General features: G+C 35.6%; 3 protein-coding genes across 4 annotated transcripts; 1 reads left to right on the top strand and 2 right to left on the bottom strand.

Annotated features, from left to right (window-relative positions):
• The first annotated feature begins 1,100 nt into the window (after positions 1-1,100).
• On the top strand, positions 1,101-14,207 carry LOC133528924 (uncharacterized). Of its 2 annotated transcripts, XR_009801076.1 has the most exons (4): positions 1,101-1,692; positions 2,053-2,188; positions 11,620-11,906; positions 13,321-14,206. XR_009801076.1 is itself a non-coding variant. In XM_061866432.1 (3 exons), exons 1-3 carry the CDS (start codon positions 10,913-10,915, stop codon positions 13,375-13,377), a joined length of 414 nt encoding a protein of 137 aa, XP_061722416.1. In that variant the 5' UTR covers positions 10,492-10,912; the 3' UTR covers positions 13,378-14,207. The 2 variants fall into 2 exon arrangements, 1 of the variants encoding a protein (XP_061722416.1); XM_061866432.1 differs by lacking the exons at positions 1,101-1,692; positions 2,053-2,188 and adding an exon at positions 10,492-10,982 and having other exon boundaries at positions 13,321-14,207.
• Positions 1,936-8,201, bottom strand: LOC133528923 (uncharacterized). The gene is made up of 4 exons (XM_061866431.1): positions 8,010-8,201; positions 7,347-7,487; positions 6,334-6,477; positions 1,936-2,209 (listed from the first exon to the last, which is right to left on the bottom strand). Exons 1-4 carry the CDS (start codon positions 8,118-8,120, stop codon positions 2,027-2,029), a joined length of 579 nt encoding a protein of 192 aa, XP_061722415.1. The 5' UTR covers positions 8,121-8,201; the 3' UTR covers positions 1,936-2,026.
• A 2,707-nt stretch (positions 14,208-16,914) lies between the features above and the next one.
• LOC133529226 (uncharacterized) lies at positions 16,915-19,001 on the bottom strand. The gene is made up of 3 exons (XM_061866904.1): positions 18,895-19,001; positions 17,896-18,179; positions 16,915-17,202 (listed from the first exon to the last, which is right to left on the bottom strand). The coding sequence occupies exons 1-3, from the start codon at positions 18,962-18,964 to the stop codon at positions 17,146-17,148; spliced, it is 411 nt and encodes a 136-aa protein (XP_061722888.1). The 5' UTR covers positions 18,965-19,001; the 3' UTR covers positions 16,915-17,145.
• Between the last annotated feature and the right edge of the window lie 4,481 nt (positions 19,002-23,482).

Raw genomic sequence — 23,482 nt, 5'->3', positions numbered from 1 at the left:
ATTATCTGTTTATTACTACTTATAACTTCTTCTTCTATTTGTAATTTCTACTTTTTAGTTTATCAGTAAATATAGAATAGAACATATTATAATTGAATTAATAAAAATTAGCTAATTACCCCACCCTACGTATAGTTTGTTTTTCAATACAACATCTTGTAGAGCCAGAATTTGACAATGATCCTATGTCTGTGATAAAAGTCGAAATGGCTCTCTACGAAAACGGAGGTGTTAAGGGCAAAAACCTTTTACAGGTTTATAACATTTTATTGAAAGTGCCTCCCACCAGTGTAGAGTCCGAAAGGGTGTTTTCGTCAGCAGGATACCTCTGTAACCACTTAAGAACATCGCTGAGTGATGATACATTAGACATTCTCTCTATCCTAAGATCCCATTATCAATTCGTAAAGAAAAACCAAAAATAATCGCTTGCCTTGATAGTTGATTTAGCCTACCAATTAGTAAAGTTATTAGCAATAGTCTAATACTAGTAGTCGAACTTTTTATTGTACGAACCACAAGGTAAATGCAAACTATGAAAAATTTAAAATTATAAGTGTGCAAACAAATGTGAACTTATCCCTGCAACGAATATCTCTATATGCGGGTTATTATAATGATTTATTCTTAATTGCCTGGCTGAAAGAAGGCAAGAAGAGGGATTATAATTACATTATTTTTTTCACTGATCTCCAATTTAGTAACTTAACCTATGAAAGAAATGAATATTGATCTCAAATGTTAAGTGTATTTAATAAGTATTTACTTTCGTAAAAGGAATATACGATGTTTTGTGTTATAATGATAACTATTTGTAGTTAATTTTGCGTTCCAGAAGTGCATGGAGGTTATTAATTTAGTTATTTTGTTTTTAATTTTTGTTCCTAATAATTATAAGATATAAAAAAGGTTTTATATCCATTGTTAAATGACTGAATATTAAAGTTTAAATTCATAAAATGCAGTTTTTTTCACTTTTTATATGTAAAACCGAAAAATCACCGAAAAACCGGAAAACCCGGTTTTGTAATGTACAGAAACCGAAAAACCGGTTTTCAAAAATACTAGCGGTTTTGTGACCCCTGTCGCCCGCAGTAATAAATAAAAAAACGTAGTTATAGTTATTAAGTATATGTACAATTTTAACACTTGAATACAATTATTTATTTTACTAACACACAATTATCCTTGATGATCTTAAATACAGAATATATATATATTTTTTTTATACTACTTCGGTGGCAAACAAGCATACGGTCCGCCTGATGGTAAGCAGTATCCGTAGCCTATGTTATCCGTAGTTTTTTATTTTAATTTTATTTATTGCATTTGTATTATTATTATAATTTTGTATTGTTCTATTTATACCCATGTTAGTTTCAATTTTAATTTTTATATATTGTATTGTGAATAATGATAATTTTAATTAAGAGCAATTTTTAAATGATTATGTTTATATATTTTTGTACAATATTTTATGATAGACATTTATACGATTTAGAATTAAGACATGTTAAAATTGATTATGAGCCTTGTAGCTTGAAATAAATGAATTTTATTTTTATTTATTTTTTATATGTACGCCTGCAACTCCAGAGGAGTTACATGCGCGTTGCCGACCCTAACCCCCTCCCACCCCTCGTTGAGCTCTGGCAACCTTACTCACCGGCAGGAACACTACACTATGAGTAGGTATGGTAGTAGTAATTTATTATTATATTATAATATAACCCATACAGCTCCATTTATAATTTTGCCCCTTTGTGCTATGATTTGGCAAGCCATTTCCGTCAGTAGAAAAAGGCGACAACTTAAAAAAAATCTAGGCGCAAAGGGTTGACCTCCCATAGAAAATTTGAATTTCGCGCCATTTTCTACTGACAAAGTGGGTTTGCCAGAGTAAATTTAGTGGCACACGAAATGATAAAATAAAACTTGCAGTTATAGAAATTGTTTATTTGACAAATAAAGTTATTGGACATTATATAAATAATGTAGTACTCAGAACGATAAATTTGCATGGCGATTAAGAATTTTCCTTATTGTCCACAGTCTTAGCTTTGACAATCTGCGCGTGGATATCGAGACACATGATCGTGGCGGCGGGCTCGGCGATCTCCCACCTGATTACCATGGAGCCGTACCAGATCTTCTGCACCACCATGTGGAAGACTGCATCCAAGTTAAGGTTGTTGAACTCTGCATTTATCTGATAAATAAATATTACCTATACATAGAACCAGTTTCGACACTTGAATTCGTGTTGAATTTGTGGCATTTACTTAGTCAGCAATAATTGAAAGTCGCATGCAAGCCATTAAAAAAAAAAAAATATTAAAAATATAGAGTTCCGTACCTCAAAAGGAAAAAACGGAACTCGTGTATAGTTTTGTCTGTATCCGTCTGTCAAAGCCAATTCCTCCGAAACTACTGGACCGATGAGTTCAAATTTTGTACACATTTATTTATTTAAACTATTGCACAACAAATAAAGTACAAATGGCGAACTTGATGCCTAAAGGCATTCTCTACCTATCAACCATCAGGCTAAACAGAAACAGTAGTACGTGCAGGCGTGAAACAAAAAAAAAAACCAGAAAAAGTAACTTAAAACAAGCAATATAGCGATAAATAATATATAGAATACACATTATGTTAATAGTAAGTCGGTGATTTTGGGACGTGTAACGTAAATATCGTAATTTTTAAGAGCAATTCCTAGCTGAGCAACTTTTCAAATCTCGAATTTTTGAAGCTATGTTTCTGTCGCGCTGCGGTGGGCGGGAACGGGAGCTATCTAAGTGTGAGTGCGCGCACACAGACGCGAGACTCGAGCGCTCGCTCATTGTGCACCGTTCCGTCGACATCATCGCCCGCAAGCCGCACGGAATTTATCCTGCGCTGCCCGACGCAAGTTATTTTTGTTGTTATCACATAATATTTTTTTTCATTTTTATATTATACTGTATCTATTAATTACCATATAGGTAAAAACTGCAAAAAAGAATGATGTCCCTGCTTCGGTCGTCGTCGTACAGTCAAGTGCAAAAATATGTATCGAAAGAATCGTCTCAAAATATAGTACTACGCTCTTATTACACTGGAATAAGATGCTATGGGACACATTTTTGAGTAAGATGTGTACACCCATATTTTTACACTTGACTATACCTATCCGTTTTTGTAACTAGGTATAAATATATATTTATACCTACTACCATATGGTTAAACTACAATCTATTTAACTTGTAGTACGATGGGGCTAAACTTGGGCCGCCTTATTGAAGAACGTATCGCAATGACAATCTGGGTAAAGTATGTTGGGGTAATGCCGGACAATTTTGGGACCAATTGAGAGAATTCGTGAGAAAATGTTTTTTAGAGATCTCAGGACGTGACAGATTCTTGAAGTACGGAGCGAATCGTTAAATAATAACCGTAGATTAGGCCTGAATTTTGGTAATCTTCAATATAGAACGGTTTTAGTTTTGTACCTGTGTAAAGATGAGACATACTTTTTTTTAGGGTAACGAGTGTTGCCATCAAGGGAGAACATTGGATGGTGAAAAAAAGTTGCTTCTAATGGAAAGAGAATAAGGTATCACAAAGAAATAGGTCCGGTGTCTACCCTTTTGTATCCGATCTTAACCCTGATACAAAAATTGGTAAAATTGTGGCTCTCAAACTTTGATACCTATGTCATAAGGCAATTTGATAATTAAACAATGTGCTAAGAAACCTCTTATTGTAAGGTTTATCCGAAGTAATAAAGTAAGAAAAACCACTAAAATAATAGATAGGTTTCGAAGTTTTGACAATTTAAGATCTCGTGAACTGTACAGGTTTAGTGAAAGTGTAAATGTATTGTTTATTGAAAGGAATACAATATAATACAATATAATAGTACTGGAAGATATTAAGTACTTAAGTAGGAGGGACAAAAATCAAAATAAAAAATAATCGTGCCCAGTCATTTTCAATGAAGGTCGCCAAAAAAATAAGAATCAAACTTAGAAATCAAAAAGATTAAGTAGTTCTTTAAAAAGGTCAAGGTTTTTTTTTATACTACGTCGGTGGCAAACAAGCATACGGCCCGTCTGATGGTAAGCAGTATCCGTAGCCTATGTACGCCTGCAACTCCAGAGGAGTTACATGCGCGTTGCCGACCCTAACCCCCTCCCACCCCTAGTTGAGCTAGCTCGCTGAGAGCCCATCTTGAAGTATGGAAAATAAGTAAAATTGCGATTTTGCTGGTATAATTTTGCAATTATGTATATATATATATATATATATATATATATATATATATAGTTGATATACAATCTTTATTTTATAAAATGTAAGGAAGGATCGTATGTAAAGAGTAAAGTAAATATATAGGAAAAGAGAGCCCTCTTGAAGCATTTTAAGGAAACTAATTTCGTTGCCCTATCTCTATTTTGTATCCTAAACTAGCTATGTATGTATGCGTGCACATCTACATATGCATCCGTATGTGTAGGTACTTTATTGCGAAAAATTGCTCATTTGCTATCTATTTTACTCAATTTTGTTATACAATTCAACATGTATCATCATCCCTATACGATATAAATACTCTTTATTGCACACCTCAATAAAAGAAAACAATACAAAAGAAAACAGAAACATAAGCACAGGTAAACAACATGCGGTCTTATCGCTAAAAAGCGATCTCTTCCAGGCAACCTTTGGGTTGCGGAAATTAAAAAAAATACATTGTCAGTAAGTAGGTGTACATACACATACAATATACAAACATACAAAATAGACTGCCGAAATCTCTTCCTTTTGATTTACCGTCGCGCTGGTAGTGGTACTGGATAAAGATAATGGTACAAAAACAATAAATGTGATAATTAAGTAGGTCAGTAGGTAAATTGAAGAAAATTTAAAGGTTGACAATCACTGCTGTTTTTGAAATAGGTAAAGATCTGATTGTTTCTTTCCGATCTTTACCTAGAAGGGACAAGATCGGATAGCGGTCTACAGCAGTGCTAGGTCTGTTAACACAATTACAAAAACAAACACAGTTTCATCACAATACGCAAAATAAATTACAGGTGGTAGATCGGATAGAAGAAAGAATTCGCGTAATTTACCTTGCTCTCTGTGATTGCGCATAGTACAAGCCCGACTCCCTGAGCGACGCGGGGACACTGGCAGTCGAGGCGCAATGAAATGGCGTCTTACACAATGTTGCCAACATCAAAAAATAAAGCCAAATTAGGGAGAAATGAATGTCCTAAGTTCTTCACCCGCATCCGGTATTTACCCAACATACCTTAATCGTTGAACCGCCGCATTTCAAAATGGCCCTTATTTTGATATCGGCTAGCCGTAATGTAATACGGCGGATTATACAATACGACTGCGATACTTATATGTATATAAATCCCCTTGTCAATGTAATTTCATTTAATTTGCTATCTAGTGGCAAACATCAATTATCTTTTACTTGTGACGCACAAGTGTGAGCAATGTAAAATACTATATTTCAAAAAAAAAACTCGATTTGTTTATTGTGATTATACGTAGTAAAAGAAAATGTGAATATTAAATTATAATACGCAATGTGGTCAAATCGCAAAATGCTGTCGTTTTATTTAAAATAATGAAATAATTAGACCAGTTCCAAAAGTACCGGGAAATCCCGGTTCTTTAAAACAGTACCGGTTCTGCAATCCCTAATAAGGATGTTATGCCCATCACTATTCCTCCTGTGTACGTATATTTAGAAACTGTATCCGCCTCCAATTCGTGCGATAAGGACAACTGCAGCTCGGACCGAAATTCACACGCAAAAAATTCAAAAATCGAGGTTTCGCTCTCGACTGTTTCCTCCTCCAAAACGCAACCAATCATTATGAAATTTTGGAAATTGCAAGAGGAAGAAATAATCTATGCCGCTATGTTTTGATTTTTTGGATATTTGTTGTCATATTTGTATACTGTGCCTTTTTTTACAGCCAATTCAATTGAGCCGTTTTTGCGATTTTCGAGGCGCTGTAATTTTCTTCAAAATAAAATAATCCAAAAAAGCAAAACATAGCGGCACAGATATTGATGATATTGATCTTATTTGAAAAAATCATTGCTCTAGGTTAAAAATCCAGGGAGGAGGGAGGAAACAGTCGAGAGCGTTTGTATGGAAAAATCACAACTAGGAATTCCTCTTAATCATCAGCTGCATGGGAGCCACTTCTGCATGGTGCTTATAGAAATAATTAAAAAAGTTTTGCTAACTATATAAAGTCTAACGGGGGTAACAAATGCTTTGGAATCTTGGAATTAAAAAATAAGCAAACACCCTACCGGTTTCATTGTGCACTTCTGACCATTGTAGGGTATGCCAAGTGTTTTGAGCACCATCTGTATGATCGTATTCTGGCAGTTCTGGTTCTTTATCTCGAAAACTTTTATCTTGCCTTGGTCTAAGTAGTATGCTTGAATGCGGAACTGTAAAAGAAACATAAAATAATGAGTAATCACTGACTTATATATTATTTGAAATCTGCGAGTATAATAGTTAAGTATTCACCGGACCTGTTATATTTTTGCTAAGAGGGACAGGGTATCAACTGAAAGCAGAAAGTGTCCCTCTCAGCAGAATGTGCACTGAAAAAGGATAAGTAGGTGTGATAATGTAATAACCGCTCTACCTACGTAACTTTTGATTCAATGTTTTGATGATTTTCGTACTTACAGTCAACTTGGAATGTTATCTCTCACATCGAAGAGCGAATATTAAGATATACAATGTGTTTGTCCACGTATAGTAGAGCCGTTAACCACGTATAGTACGATGAATTTTATCTACAAAATACCCCCCATACCTATGTTTATTCTCAACCATTTTAAAACTGCACCCTTTCAAAGTTTTATGGTGCGATACACTACTGCACTTGGTTAAAGTACCATTATCTGCCCATTTACCTATCGATCATCTAAAAAATAATAATTATTCGATAGCTTATGAATTAGGGCATAAATTTGAAGCATAAATGTCATAAAAAAATTCCACAATTACTCGATAATTATTAACAAAAATAAAAAACGTCTTCAAAAATTAACTTTTTTTACATATCTTTTTTTTCGAAAACGAGATCGTTGACTAGTACTTTTTTTATTGTTAAATGATAGAACAGGATATCAGCTAAAAGTCGACATCAAAATGGTAGCCCTAGTAAAAACATTTCACAAGTTACACGAGTCCAAACAAGACCTTCTGCAATGAGCGTCAACTTAGTTCTAAAGAATAATTTCCCACCGCCCGATTATCATTTGGAACTAACGCAACTTTAGTTCGAAACCTGTTCGAATCTGACCTTGACGTTTTTTATTTCCTTCTTGTTGACGATAGTTCCGTGGAGGACATTCTTGTCTTTGAAGACTGTGACGTTGGTCTGGAACCAAGGCTGCTCCTTAACGCAGTTTGAGGTGTTGTACATAATCAAATTGAATGGACCCTGGAATCCAAATATGAGTTTTTTAGTGAAAGCTTAAAGCATTGACTGGCCCTAACTTGGTAAGATATTTAAGCTGAATAACATGTTGGTCCACACAGCTAGGATGCGGAAAAAACTTAAAAAACACCTGCTCTCTCTAAGCCTGATCCAGACCAGACTCACGTTATACAAAACCCTGCCCGCGTAGCCAACGTGCCAATCGCTGCGCTGGCCAATCGTTAACGCTCCGTAGCGAATGAAACGCAACTGTCACTGTCGCACTAATATGGAAGAGTGATAGAGAGAGATGAATACGATACGCTACGGAGCGTTAACGATTGGCACGTTGCCTACGCTGCCTGTATGTAATCTTATCTCTATCTGTGTCTCTTTCTGACAGATACGGTGATGAGAGTGACAGACCTTATGCTAGACATTTCAACGAGTCGAGGTACTCGTAAAAATCTAGAACAACGCTAGCATGTGATAATGATAATGTTCTATACTTCTATAGTGTGACGGTTAGATTTAATATTAACTCACCTCTTCCGTGGTAAATGTTCGGCACATGACTTCACCAAGTCCAAATGTGACAATAATCATACCAATAAAATGTAACTGCATTGTGTTATCTATAATATTGCACTCCTTCATGAAACACCGCCGTATTTAATACTAGGCTCAGATCATAATATATCTATGATACTAGGTATGCTGTTGCGCTTCAAATACAACCAAATTATCTGTAAGTACCTACATTCATCATTATTATTTTTACATTAAATGGAAGACAGATTGAGATCTATTTAGGTTCAAAGCTGAATACATATAGGTAGGTAATTCGCTTACGAATACTGAAAAATGTTTATCAAGCTAACTATATCCTGTGACATATAATATGTGTTGTGAGAATCTCATTTTTTTTTAAATTATTTATCAAAAGAAAAAAAACCGTGTTCGTTTTACTCACGCGATCGTTCCGTACAAACTTCGAATTATCTCGTATATCTATAAAGGCGAAAGACTTATGATCAGAAGCAATGCCGGATTTAGAGGTCTGGAGGCCTCGGGCAATAAAGGAGTGGAGGCCCCCTAGCCCCAAACTTTTCTAAAATTTAAGATGGTAAATTTTCCGAATTCTCTATTGTGGGGGCCTCTCTTTTGTGGAGGCCCGGGGCAGTAGCCCCGGTTGCCCTCCCCTAAATCCGGCCCTGATCAGAAGTACATATACTTAGTATAACTGTGTAGAGCGCCATCTATCGGCGAATTGTCTAACTAATTTGCGCGATGTAATGCACGTATGTTGGTTTTTCGAGGATAATTCTCTATCATGTGAACCGATCTTAAAAATTGTTCTTTTATTTGGAAAAAGGTGTCTTTAATGTAATTTCATTTTCAAGGGTAATAAACACACGTAAAGTTGATTAAATTTCAAACTGAATTCGTAAATGTCATTTGTTAATTAAAAAAAAGTTACCAAGATAGAGGTCTGATTATATTTCTCCTGTAAAATTTATAGTAATGTAAATATTATGTAAAAAAATCATATTATTAAAAGAGGGGGAATGGTTTTTTTTCACATATTCCTTCATAATTTTTTTTTCACTACGAAATAAAGAATAATATGTTTTGGAATGTGAGCTCTTTCAAATGATACCCCACTTGACCTAGTCACTATAGACTTTGAAATTTTGCCGCCTCTTCATTTTGGTCATTTTCCATAGTTAATAAAAATAAATTTCAAAATAATACTTTCAACGTGTCGGGGTTAGCGTTGTTCAAACTATTCCAAATTTCATATCGATAGCTTAAGTGGTTCTCGAGATATTTAGCGTTGTGACAGACGGACGGACGGACAGAGTCGCACCATAAGGGTCCCTTTTGTACCTTTTTGGTACGGAACCCTAAAAACAAATAAGATAGTTTTGCAGTTATTTAAGAAATCAGGCGAAAATTGATCCATTATCTCCGAAATGACTGTCCAAATTTTTTTGAAAAAAAAAAAATACCCACAGAAATTATATATGTAGGTAATTTAGTTTAGTAGTTCTTCTTTTTTCTTAAGAATAGGTCTTAAGAAAAAAACTTGTAATAAAATTGTGTTACGTTTACCCTTGAGCGCGACTTCGAATCGCTCAGACAGACGAAAGAACACTGACCATATCAAACGTGTATCAAACTGATCCCATCCCACCCTAGCCCATCAGCTTGCTTGCTGACGCGACGCGAGTGACGCGACGCGCTTGGACAGGGATGGACCATAGTGTCAGCGGATTTCACAAACAATTTTTTATACATTAGATTTTATCTAATAATGGGCACCTGCCTGTTATTGCACAATTTACTTCATACGAGTATAACAATCTTATACCTATCCATTTATTTAATCATTAAGTAAGTATACAAATACAGTATATAATTACTTTATTTCAAATGCAAAAACATTACTTCAAATCGTGTATGATTTTAGGATTATTATTTACGAGGCCATACTATCAGTAGGCTGTAATTAGTCTTAAGTTAATTGATTCCACTGTGTTACGAAAATTAACCATGTAAATTGTATTGTAATGTATTAATTGTACTTAATTCATACACTTTCATGCGTGGAACTTAAATAGAAACTGCTTAATTGTCGTAACACAAGTTAGTTAGCTAAGACTAAATTACAGCTCCTTAACTATGTACATTTTTTTGCAATTTACACTGGTATCTAATCTTTTACGAATGGATCGTAAGCTAATCCAGCTATCGAAGTACACTAGATTACCAATTCACCAGCAATAAAAACGAAAAGATTAGTATCACGGACTAGGAAATAAAAACTACTGGTCGCTAGATTACCATTGTTGTAGATCTAGACCAAAGATTTAGACACGCGGTAGCGTGTCAAGCGTTAACTTAATATTACTTCATATAGATACGCCTTACGGGCAAAAACAATAGGTACAGTCAGCTGAAGAATTATCTAACTAGGGAATTAGGGATCTCGTCTGGAGAGTGACAATAATATATTACATGATGTCAGTTTTGAGTGTTTCGACGCCTCCCTGCTCATCTTCCCGCATAGAAATGAGCGTGTAGTTGTGGGATGTGCCATTCAGAGGATTGTTAGATACAAACGTTTGTAGGTACATTGAATCGAGATTGCCAGTGGTTATTATTTACTAGTCTCTGACAGCAAGAAACACAATTAAAGATCAGATAAATATAGATTAAAACTAATTATAGATAAAACTAATATGTGGCTTTCCATCACAGAGGGATTCTTATGCTTCAAGTGCAATAAGTACGATTTTCTGTTAGAATTTCAAATATAAACGTCCTTATTGCACTTGAAGCTTAAGGACTCTTCTGTGATGGAAAGCCACATATAAAACACACGGTTTTCTTGGGAATTGGAGATTGTAAAGGTCTTGTGAAAGTGCGAGACGGACGCTATCGCTATGTCGTTCTTTGGGAAGCAGTTTAAGAAGGTTAAGGCTGAGAATGCATCGGAGGTCCTCGGAAAGCTAAGTGAGTGGTGATTTTTTACATTTTCATGTGACCAGTTGACGGTCTTTCCACCGTGATGCAACCGGCTGATGTTTTTTTTTAAATTTAAAATAGCATCTAAATTATCATCTGACACAATATCAATCGGGAGCTTCGGGACTAACATTTTTTTTACATGTTTATGTAATCAACTGATTGACGGCCTTTCCATCGCGATACAACCGGCTGACTATTTTTTTTATTCATGATAGCATCTAAACTATCATCTGACAAAGTATCAGCCGGGAGGCGATGACTGACGATATATGCTCCTGGCCCGCGCGGTCTATCAATCAGTCCTGTAGTTTCGGAGCAAATTAGCTGCGACAAACGGACAGCCAGATGCACGACTTGCACAAGTGATCCTATAAGGGTTCCGTTTTTTACTTTTTAAGTTACAGAACCCTAAAAAAAATGCACAGAAAAACCCAAAGCGGAAACAGTTGAGAACATTATCATAGATAATAATAAAATAAATAGACCGCCTGTTGTTTCCCTCTTCTCATCAATGTGCGGTATTCTTTGTATTGTTTCTGTATTGAGGTGAGGTAATACGAGGAGTATTTGTATTGTATATTATCATAGAAAATTACAGCTAAGGTTTATTTTAAAATTCCAGATCTTTCCGACCAAACCGTGTCTCTCATTACCAATCCTGACACCATTTCCACCTTCTCCAAAAACACCGACGGTACCCTCCAGTACGTGGTCAAAAGCAGCTCTGGCGCACTCATACTTGATCAGAAGATCGTCCTGGCAGAACATAGAGATTTTACAAGCCCTGATGGCATGGACACTAATGTGAAATTTGTTTTAGACGGAGATGTACTAAAATCGCATTTCCATTTGCCTGATGGTAGTGTTGTGTACATGAACAGATATTTTGAGGCTAACGGCATGAAAATGGTAAGTGAAATTCTTTCAAGGGTACCGAGGGTAAAATAGAGCGATGGATGAAAAAAAAACAAGAATTAATAATGTTATTCCATGTGTTATTTAATAAACTTTTCTACGTCTATCCTCTATCCGGATTTCGTCTAAGTCAGACCAAGATAAGTTGGCACCGATTTTACATAGCCCACCCTGTGCAAGTGATGTAAACGTAATAATTACATAGAAGTTTGACTTTTAAAATAACACGTGCACCCTCTACCGTCTAGGCTAACAAAATGGCTGCCAACTTAGCTTGGCCTCAATGTATACGGATTGGCGGGAATGTACAAATGACAAGGTTGAGTGGAAGAACCGAGGGGAGGTCCAGCAATGGGACACTAATTTAAGTTAAAAAATATATCCTTCTCGGTTTAAGTATACCTACTCAACGTTCCCTTAAGGGGGTCCCTAACGCCAATGACCTTCGATCTGAATCCCTTAGTTTTCTAACGTTTTTAGTAGCTAATCATATTAACAGCAACGGCTGTAAGAAATATAGTATCCCATATTTACTTCAAAGTTTATTATCTTCGAGATATTTGGCATCAAAGTTGAAGAATTTTAGGCCAAAAAACTGGTTATCTGGCCATAACTTTTTTGTTAGTTAATTTAAAATTAAACTCTCTGACAAATTTTTAGAGACGTCAAAGACGAACCCAAATATGTAGATCCTTCATAGCAATCTAGTTACGAAAATAGTGTTTGTTTAGACAATGTTTATAAAAATCATAAAAAAATAAGTATTAATTTCTTTCAAAATCCGGCAGACAAAAATGGAGATAAAAGATTAAAGAACCGATAGTCGTTTGTCTTATAATGCTATCTGTAGTGCAAATAAAGGAGTAACGACTCAAAACTCGCCAAAAATCGATGAAAACCGCGGGGAGCCCCTTAAGCTTAACCTTATCCGACACCGCTGCTCAAATTCTGTACCACTGCTCGCTGCTCGCAGGATCGTGATCCTTTATAATTGAAAAAACTTTAGAAAAGACTAGGTACAGGCTACACTATTATGTTAATCATTTTAATGTCTGCGTAAATAACATGCCTAAGATAAGATTAAGATTACCGTTTTGTTCACTATGGAGTGAACGATTGGCATGTTGGCTAGGCACCCAGGCGCTATCACGCCACGAATGGTAGATTATGCTTGTTGGTACAGTATTGTGTTTGGTAACAGTTATCATGAGTTTTCAATGTTCATTGTTTTATGTTTTATCATTATAATTTATCGCACATGATAATCTCTTTCATTAGATGCATTTTAAAATAAAATAGAACATTGAGCGTTTTAGATTGTCTTAAATTTATACAGTTTTTATTCAAGTAAATTTCATGGAATACGTTATACGCTACTAAACTTACTAATAAGACTGACTTGTTTCAGGAAATGTACATTAAAGGTGCTGCCGAAAAAGCTACAGTTTATTACGAGGTTGTTTAATTAATAAATCTTTGTATTTATTTTAATTTTAATAATGTTAAGTTTCGCATAAATCACCTATAGAATTTTCTTCGGAATGATTATATTCACATTATCAAAAAAATGTTGTTTAATACCATAATTTGTTTTGAAAGACCTATCCATCGACACCCCGCGCCAAAGGGTTAAAGTGAAAAAAATGCCATCCCTACTTAAGGGGTACCCTAAAAAAATTACCTCTTTGTCGGCATGATTGATTTATGTAACAGTCAGGGATTTTTATTATATTATTCTGTTACTTATTGGGGGTTAAACCTTTATTAGGGCACAGACGAGGGGATCGAAAAGTAATGTTAGTTAAATAAAAGGTGGATGAAAGCAGTAAAAAGAGGTATGATTTTTTTAAAGCGGTTCCTGCTTTTCTCAAACTTGCAATGAAATAAAAATAAAAATAGGATGATGATGATGATGATTGTTTCATGTCCTAATGTGATAGGTTATTCAGTGCGTGGGGTATTAAAGGGAAACCAAAATCTGATTATTTTGGCGCTACGACGCACGCCATTACGTTTTTTTTCTTTGTTGTTTTTTTACTGTTACTTTAGGGTTATTAAAAGAAATTTTGATTATTTTTGCGCTACGACGCACGGTTTAGGAGATACAGCCCGATAAAGATTTTTTTTTCATTCAAGCAGATATTTTTATAGGGCTGTATCTCCTAAACCGTGCGTCGTAGCGCAAAAATTATCAAATTTTCGTTCCCCTTTGGGAAACCCTGAAATGATACTAAGAAAACACAAAAAAGAAAAAATAATAGAAAAAAAGCATAATGGCAGAATTTTGCTTATAGATTTTTTTATGGTTGAATGCCAAGACGTGTCACAATTTGACGTTTAAATTAAAAACAAAAGAAGGGTGTATGAAATTTTTTTACATATCATCTTCATTCATCGCACCGGATATGTAGTATTTCCAGACCTAATTTGAAGTAAGTCATCAAAGTCATGTCAACATTTCATTGCAAGTTTGAGAAAAATCAAGCACTGTGTAGCGTGAGTCATCCTTTATTCGTGTGTTGTCAGAAAAAAATGCGTGGAAATGGTGAAAGCTGAAATGAGCGCCGTTACTAAGACCTTCTGTTTAAAAGATGGGTAGGTACTAAAGATATGCTGCACATTAAATTAGCGGGAATATTGGGGGACTCTAATTCTCCATATTCTATGTTGCACGCTAGTGCAAGCAGTTTAACCTGGGTATAACATCAACTAATGACGAACACCGCGAAAACGTCCTTACTGAAGACAAGGTAAAACAAATCACGACAGATAGCTATCAGGCATCTAGTTGAGCTCACGAGGATCTCGTGTGGCAGTATTCAAAAAATCTTAACGCATGAATTACTTACACATGAAAAATGTCTCCGCTCATTGGGTGCCTAAAATGTTAACGGCCGTTAAAGAAAACGAATTATTCAAAACATTTTAAAGAGGTTGCAATGTGCGTAATCTCTTTTGCGACTAAATTATCTGGTATGGGTATAGGTACCTTATCCTTTATTTTTCTATTTTCTGGTATGAAATACCAACTGGATTATTTTGAAAAATATATATATTGTAGACCTTTATATAAGTAATAACGCAACAAAGAACTGTTGGTGTCGCTCTTCTAGAAAGTAAGAAAAAATACTGAAGTTTAATTCCTACATTTTTCCATGATTTTTTAAAGAAAGATAAAATATTATTTGTAAAATATATGAGTATCTATACAGAGATTACAGTACCATAATTTTACGTAAATCGCATTAACATTAGTTCCTAAGTTATACTAATAAATATGGATGGATGTAAATCTGAAATAAATATTTTCAATTTCAATTAGCCGGTGTGGTTATAAAAAGTAAAAAAAAATCATATCTCTGAAAATAACAGAAATAGGAAGCTGAAACTTTATTAAGGAAATAATACTTATCATGAGGGCTTTTAATAAAAAAAAATACTGTAAGGATTTCGTGGAAGGGCCGCTTTTCCATGAAAACACGGCTACGCTCTTTAGTATGGTTTATGGTGGGCAACAAATAACCCGACCAAATTACGTAGGTTGTTTTTGGTATATTACCGTTGTATGTTAAAACGTTTTTTAGGGTTCCGTACCAAAAAGGTACAAAAACGACCCTTATGGTGCGACTCTGTCCGTCCGTCTGTCTGTCTGTCTGTCAGTCACATCGCTAAATATCTCGAGAACCACTCAATAGCTTATATCGATTTGAAATGTCGAATAGTTATGAACAATGCTAACCCAGACACATTGAAAGTATAATTATTTTAATTTATTTTAACTATAGAAAATGCCCAATAGAGGGGGCAAAATTTCAAAGTCTAGTGACTAGGTCAAGTGGGGTATCATTTGAAAGAGCACAAATTGTACAAAATTGATTTATGAAGGAAAATGAAAAGTGAAAAAAAATACCGTCAAAAATACCGCGCGATTCCTCCTAGGTGATATATATATATCTATCGCGTAAATTAGTTAGACCATTTGCCGATAGATGGCACTGTACACAATTAAGTATTGGGAGCGTGCACGACTGTCACGCAACCTAGTGTCCGCAAGTCTAGGGGAAAACGTCCATTCACTACATCTTATAAAATTACTCCAAAACTAAAAACTACTGAACGGATTTTCATACGATTTTCATCTATCAATAGAGTGATTCTTGAGGAAGGCTTAAGTATATAACTTGTTAAGGTTTTGTGTAAATTGTTTGAAATATAACGATGTTTTCGGAAAAAATCACGCTGGCTAGGAGCTTTAATCGAAAACGCTGCCTAATCCGTTTGAGCTATAACAACACAATGTATGGTGGGGTTGTTTCTCATTCATAGGTCTACAAAAAAGTCCGCGATGTTAAATGTCTATCTTTTAAGGATAACTTACTATATCTATTCTTAACTAGAAAAAGATCACGTAATATGTGGCATTTGCAAAGCTATTTGCATGGATACATTATTAACAATTATCAAAATAAATACGTTAGTTATATTAAGCATTTCATACAGACTACAATGGTCCGTAACACCATACAATTTAAATGAATATTTCAGGAGTAATCGTAAATCAAAGTTTCATTTCGAGCCATATAATTGTACGAAATGTTAAAGACGCTATCCGCAGTTAGTTCAAATTTTTACCACCTTATGCGCTGGGATCGCTTTGCTTGCCCCCACCATGCACTTCGCACGGTCCCAATACTAGTACGAGATCATTCAAAGTTTGTACGGAACCCTCGGTTATTTATTTTATTTTGTCGCATTGCGTTAGTTTTGTCCCACGGGTGCACGCGTAAAGCATATCTCTAGAAAATATACTATATATATATATCTACGGGCTGCAGGCTGTAGCCACAGGAGTCAGTTGACGACGCTGACGTATTTGGTTAGCAATGAGTTAAAGGAAAAATATACATATTAATTCACTGTCGTTCAATGCATTACTGTCATGGTGTCATTAATTACTTAAATACCAGCAAAATAATATTTCATGAATAATGAAAATCAAACGTTATAAAAAATATTTTATTTTATTTTCTTTAGACTATGGTGTTGAGAAATCTTCTGCTTAATAAATTATTCTTATAATAAAACTTAAATCTTATATCTTCAGTTGCACACACTTCCATTAAGTGTAAGGCTGTACATATCTCATTCAACTTAGTACAGTCAGTAGTAAGTATAAAGGGTCGACTTGCTAATAGGTAATGGTAGTTTGGGCAACAGAGCGACAGTTATTAACTTAAACATTAAGGTAGGTGACGTTAGCCTTGAGGTCCAGACCCTCCAACCAGGCGTGCTGAAACAGAAGGATTTAATTTATTTGGCTTCATGTTACTTGAAACATCGTAAATAGGCGTAGGCAGGTATAGGCAGGGGAGGCAGCTGGACACCCCCCTCCCCCCCCCCCCGAGCTCAAATTTGACATACAATGTATTCCCCTCTGAGTCGCCTCCCCCCCCCCCCCCCCTCAGGCGTCATACCAAAATCAAATGAATAAACAATATATGCGGTTGAAATATTACCGTCGACTTGAAGTTCATTTCAGACATAGAATGCAACATAATTGCAAGACTGGTTTTCCAGTGTGAGCTTGCGAGGTTAATTTCTAAGATAAAGATACCGACATAATTAATTTAATTTAATCTAATTACCGACATTTAAAGAATACACGATTAACCATTCAACCAATAGTCGAAAGGCTTGAAACAGTTGAAACATTTAACTGCTTTAACTGAAATGCGTTGGTTAACTCTTTTCTTGGCAAATTGGCAAAAGGCTTTGGCAAAAAGCGTAGTGCGCGCCTATACTCTGCCAAACAAGTTTGTCAGAGGAAAAAGGCGCAAAATTCTAATTGTCTATGGGACTTCAACCCTTCACGCTACATTTTTTTAACAAAATAATGTGGATCCTTGGTCTGAAATAAATATTGTATTATTATTATTAATATAGGTACTCTGTAAAAAAAAGAGTAACATTAACATCAGCGTACCAGAATCATTTTATCAGCTCCAAACTCCCGGTCTAAATGCAGCACCTTTCCATCAGGGAACTTCATCACAGACTTAAGCGTCTCTCCCTCCCGGGTGAAGGTGTTCTTGGTGTCAATGCCATCAGGCGTTTTGAAGTCCTTCTCCTCATCTAGCACGATATTCTGGTTGATGATCTCCTTGTCACCAACAGTGACGACGTACTGGATGCTACCATCTCCGTTGTTCAGAAAAGTGGAGATGCTCTCAGTCTGACGGAGGAGAGCTCTGGTCTTCTCTGGGACCTCTGAAATTCAAATGGTGGCAAATCAGCAAACAATCATCCTGCAGTTACACGTCTATAAAACCTCTAACATATAACCTATACCAATTTATATTATGGTTTTCGTTCCGACAGATGAGTCAATATTTAAGAGGGAAGGAAGTATATATATATTAATATTCTTGGTTTATAGGATACGATAAAAAAAATTGGTGTAGGTATTGCAAATTAAAAAAAAGGAAAACCTATAAATATGGAGAATGGAAAATATTGAGAAGTGGAAAAACGTTTTCTCTTTTACAATCACGTGGTATACTTCCCTCTGAAGTCAAACTTTCATGTCTCAATGGCCTTTATATAAATTGGTCAAAAACAAATTATAGGTAAGTACGAGTTGGTAGGATAAGTGTCTAGTTAGGAGACACATTTTTTCATGTATGTCAAGTCAATGCAATGCGATTTGTCAGTGGCAAACAGGGGGCCTACCGCGAAAACCACAAATTGTGGGAATTCGTCTCTTTTACTGTTACTAAGACGTAATTAGAGTGAAAGAGAAAAATGCCCTCAATTGACGAACTTCGATTTTCGCGGTAATAGCCCAGGTGCCACGCTGATGTGGCTTTCATGATTTGTTAAGTATTAGGTGAAAATGAAGAAATGAAGTAAGTAAATACTAATGATGTATATTGTACTTTGAAACCGAATGTTCATTTGTCTAAGTAGGTACTTAGTTACTTACCAAGTTTGTCCATAAGCTCTAGGACATTTTCAAAGTCGCTCTTCTGCCATTTCTTTCCGTAAAACGCCATTTTATTGGACGGATTTGGTAACACTGATTTAGTAAATCAATATCAGTATTTTTTATACTGACGGCCTAATCTAGCTGAAAACTTTATCTGATAAATTGTTTGCAGAAATCCGCATTATGTCACATTCGCGTTAAAATAATGTCCTATATTTTTAGAGTAGATATTATAAAATCGACCTAAACATTTGTATATAGGATTCATTTTTTGGATTATAACTGTAATGTAGAATTGCCTTTTGAAATGAAACCTGAAAATGTGCAGTGATTTGGACTTAAGGTTTTTGTAAGTGTATTTCGGGGGAAAAGGTTAATAAAAATATTAAGACTATTTTTTCATTGATAAACTCTTGGTTTTTTTGAAGCACTAGGATGCGTATTCAGCGCATTACTGCAATCAAATTTCAATCTTAGTGCATTAACGCACAAGTGGATTTTCTTTTCTTTTTGGACCTTAGAGTTAGAGTTTGAAAATGTTTATCACTAATTAGTAATCGGGCGATTACAGAACTTAATTATTGCAACTGGCGATTATAATATCCATTTTGCGTCATTGTTTATCGCAGAGTAGTAGTAGTTCCCGTCATAGGATAGGACGAGATGGGGTTGTAGATATCTTTAAATAAATACATTACAACCCCCAAAAACGCGGTAAATTAAGAAATTATCATGCCAAACTTTGTTTACTTGGCAAAAATACGAGGGTTGTTTGAAAAATTCGCGGAATGGCCAATAAAAAAAAAACTTTTTTCTTTTTTCTGCCGCCATTTTTAACTATCATTATTCAACTGTCTTCCCGCGAAATTGCAATTGGCTTCTATATTTAAAAGCAATTTTACGGCATATTTAAAGTTACGTGTCGGTAGATATCGTGAAAATGGAGAAATTAGAGTAGCGAGCTGTGATTAAATACCTGCATAAAAAAGGATTGACACCGAAATGAAACTGAAATTTATGATGATATGCAAAGTACATTAGATTCAAGCGTGGACGAGATAGTATCGCAGATCACCCTCGTCCCGGGAGGCCAACAACGGTGACTAACACGGACAATGTGGCAATTATATGCGAAATGATAAGGAAAGGCCGGCGATTAAAGGTGCGGGAAATAGCTGACATCGTAGGCATCTCTTAGGAAAGAACTCAAAATATTATAGTCAACGAATTAGGTTTTTCCAAGGTGTCGGCGAGATGGGTCCCGAGGCTTCTTTCAGTGGAACAAAAAATCGCTCGCCGTACTAATTCACGTGAATATCTAGACCTGTGTGAAGCCGATACTCAAATTTTTTTGGACAGATTTGTAACTATGGACGAGACGTGGGTCCACCACTATACACCAGAGACCAAACAGCAATCGAAGCAGTGGGTTTGTCCTGGATCTCCACCTCCCAAAAAAAGCCAAAGCAATTTTGTCGGCCAATAAAGTCATGGCATTTGTTTTCTGGAATGCAAAGGGAATAATAATGGTTGACTATCTCCAGAGAGGTAAAACTATAAATTCCGACTATTATTGCGAGTTATTACGCAGATTACGCGAGGCTCTGAAGATAAAAAGACCTGTAATGTTGACAAAGAAAGTTATCTTCCACCAGGACAATGCACGTGTTCACACGTCACTAAAATCGATGGCGGAGATTGCCAAATGTGGGTTTGAATTATTGCCCCACCCACCCTATTCAGCCGATTTAGCACCATCGGACTTTCATCTGTTCCCCAATTTAAAAAAAACATATGGGTGGTATGAAATTTTCAAGCAAACCCGAGGTCCAAGCTGAGGTGGATGCCTATTTTGAAGGTCTCGAGGAAAGCTTCTTCAAAAGTGGTGTAATGGCTCTGGAATCCAGATGGAACAAGTGCATTCAACTCGACGAAGACTATGTAGAAAAATAAAAATAAATTAAAAAACCTGTTTTGTTTTTAATATTCAGGCCGCGAATTTATCAATCGACCCTCGTAGACCGCGAGCCAGGAACATATTTCCATGACCAATCGCCTCTCGGGCGATAACTTGTATAATGGTTAACGGATATGTATGATAAACCCTTGTGGACGTCAGCTGCCGCTCCGTTGGTGGGTTGAGGAATGGCAGCCACCAAAACACATAAAAAAAATGTAATCGCGTGTCGTTTGATACTTTGTCCGATGATAGTTCAGATGGTATTGTTAACTAAAAAAATCGTCAGCCGGTTATATCGCGGTGGTAAGAACGTCAACCTTTTATGATAGCAATGACAAATCATGAAACTTTGCATGTAGCATTTCATCAAGTGAAACACCTGAAACGCCATAAACGGATTACACAATATACACATTACGCATACTTTGCGGACATAAAGTGGTAGGTATGGCGCGTATTTTTTCATGTTCATGTCTTTCCACCGCGATTCAATCGGCTGACGGTTTTTTAAATTTATAACAGCATCTAAACTATCATCTGACGAAGTATCAGCCGGGAGGCGATGACAGACGGAATATGCTCCTGGCCCGCGGGTTAACACCACATTAACAAAATAATAGTCATGCATTAACAGAGCTGGCCACCGTTAATCAAAAATGTAACTTCGTTAATCGTTACTCCGTTAATTAAAAAGTTAATTTCGTTAAACGTTAAAACGTTAATTTTTAAAAGTTTTAACTGAAGGTAATGTTAATCGTTAACTCGAAATTAGTAAATATACGCAATAGGAAGTAAAACTAATATCATACATTTTGATTTTTATACAAGACTAATTAACATGGTAATCAATGATTACCAATCATTACTATTTAATAATAGCATAGCTAATAAAAATATCATTCACTAGCATCTGCCATAAGGTGCATGCTCCCCTTCATAAACATGAGCATATTAAATTTGTCGTCTGATAGCGACGCCCATTTTGGAGAAAGCGTTCCACAGCAGCACTCGAAGGTATACTAGTGTTATATTTGAGGAATAATCCTATTAAAATTGGTTCTCCTAAGAAAGTACCATCATCAAATGAATTTTTCGATTTCATTACTAGCCATATTTTTGCCAAATTTTGAGCTTTACTTTCGCTATGTAAAGTTGCACTGCATACAAACCGCAAACTAGTCGGAACGTGATCGGCGCGGCGCGGCAGCGCGCGGTCTTGGTGTGAATAGGTACTTAGGTATTAACGATTACCGGACTTAAGGAAAGTTAACGGAAGTTAACAAGTCCGTTACAGGTTTCTAAAGTTAAATTAAAAGTTAATCCGTAACTCGAAAACTTAACTTCGTTAATTAACGATTAACGGTTTAACGGATTTCTGCCCAGCTATGTGCATTAGGTACCATTTACCAATAATCTGGGAATCATTTGGGAGTTTTAGTACCTAATCTTTTGTCACGAAATGTTCGAACTTTGTTCAACCTTATCATTCACAGAATTACATGATAATTGATACCATAGATAGATGGATAGATAAGTAGATAAGTACAACTGCAAAAGCCGGCGCGGCGGCAGAGGCGGCCGAAAAATTAAAGAAGATCAAATATAGGGGTCTCGGCCCCGAATACGATTTCGTACCTTTTGGCGTCGAGACCCTTGGCCCGTGGGGTCCGAATGCATCTACACTGTTCAAGGAATTATCCAAAAAAATTGCAGACGCTACCGGTGATCGTAGAGCTGGCAGCTTCCTCGCACAGAGAATAAGTATTGCGATACAACGAGGAAATGCTGCCAGCATCTACGGCACCATGCCGCAGGGGGATAGTTTTTAATTATTTATTTTAAGATTAGTTTTATTTATTTTTAGATTTAGATTTAAAGTTTTATATGTATTATGTCGTGTTTATAAATACTTAGATTATTTTATATATACCTAATATAATATTTTATCTCCTAAAGGATAGTATATAACTTGTCAAAGTTCTATTCCAAAATCACTAATTAAATAAATAAATGAGTAGATAGATAAATCATTTATTTGACAGCTGCAAAAACACACAATATAAAGTTTAAATCATCACAACAAAAACACAAATTATTACAGTAACAAAATAAAAATAGCACAAAAGAAAATTGAAACAACAAAATAGGAATAGTAAGATACTTAAATATATTTTCGTAAATGTAAATATTTATTTATTACCGTTTTAAAAACAATCTACTTAGCAGACATATCATCCAGAACGATATACATAATACTGAGATAATAGATAAGTCGGCAAGGGTGTGAACAGTGTGTAGGCCTCCTAGTCCTCGTGACTGCTATCTCCACCATGTTAGATTTTCAAATCTGCGACCAAAAAGCCGTATAGAATACCAGCGGTTTGGTTTTCGAGGAGAATCTTTTTAAAATTATGTTTAAATGATTTTTTGGATTTCAGCTCCCTCAAAGGCAGGGGTATATCATTCCAGCATTTGATCGCAAGATAACGAAAACAACCGGTAAAGGCAATTGTCATATGAGGATGTACTTCTAAAAGGCAACGTTGAGTAGATATTGTGCCGTGTTGAGTGTGAAAAGAAGAATTTTTTTTTCGAGTGAAGATACATAACACCGAAGAGAAGACA

Source organism: Cydia pomonella, chromosome 20, assembly GCF_033807575.1.
Source record: "Cydia pomonella isolate Wapato2018A chromosome 20, ilCydPomo1, whole genome shotgun sequence".
NCBI lineage: Eukaryota > Metazoa > Arthropoda > Insecta > Lepidoptera > Tortricidae > Cydia > Cydia pomonella.
This window is presented reverse-complemented; position numbering and strand designations above follow the sequence as displayed.

Excerpts from the sequence above, each read along its gene's own strand:
- LOC133528923 (XM_061866431.1), bottom strand. The coding sequence starts at position 8,120 with ATGAAGGAGTGCAATATTATAGATAACACAATGCAGTTACATTTTATT. Across the intron at positions 7,488-8,009 it reads GAACATTTACCACGGAAGAG|GGTCCATTCAATTTGATTAT; the intron begins GTGAGTTAATAT and ends TTTGGATTCCAG. Across the intron at positions 2,210-6,333 it reads AGAAGTGCACAATGAAACCG|ATAAATGCAGAGTTCAACAA; the intron begins GTAGGGTGTTTG and ends TTTATTTATCAG.
- LOC133528924 (XM_061866432.1), top strand. The coding sequence starts at position 10,913 with ATGTCGTTCTTTGGGAAGCAGTTTAAGAAGGTTAAGGCTGAGAATGCA. Across the intron at positions 10,983-11,619 it reads GGAGGTCCTCGGAAAGCTAA|ATCTTTCCGACCAAACCGTG; the intron begins GTGAGTGGTGAT and ends TTAAAATTCCAG. Across the intron at positions 11,907-13,320 it reads AGGCTAACGGCATGAAAATG|GAAATGTACATTAAAGGTGC; the intron begins GTAAGTGAAATT and ends GACTTGTTTCAG.
- LOC133529226 (XM_061866904.1), bottom strand. The coding sequence starts at position 18,964 with ATGGCGTTTTACGGAAAGAAATGGCAGAAGAGCGACTTTGAAAATGTC. Across the intron at positions 18,180-18,894 it reads AGAGCTTATGGACAAACTTG|AGGTCCCAGAGAAGACCAGA; the intron begins GTAAGTAACTAA and ends TTTGAATTTCAG. Across the intron at positions 17,203-17,895 it reads GAGCTGATAAAATGATTCTG|CACGCCTGGTTGGAGGGTCT; the intron begins GTACGCTGATGT and ends CTTCTGTTTCAG.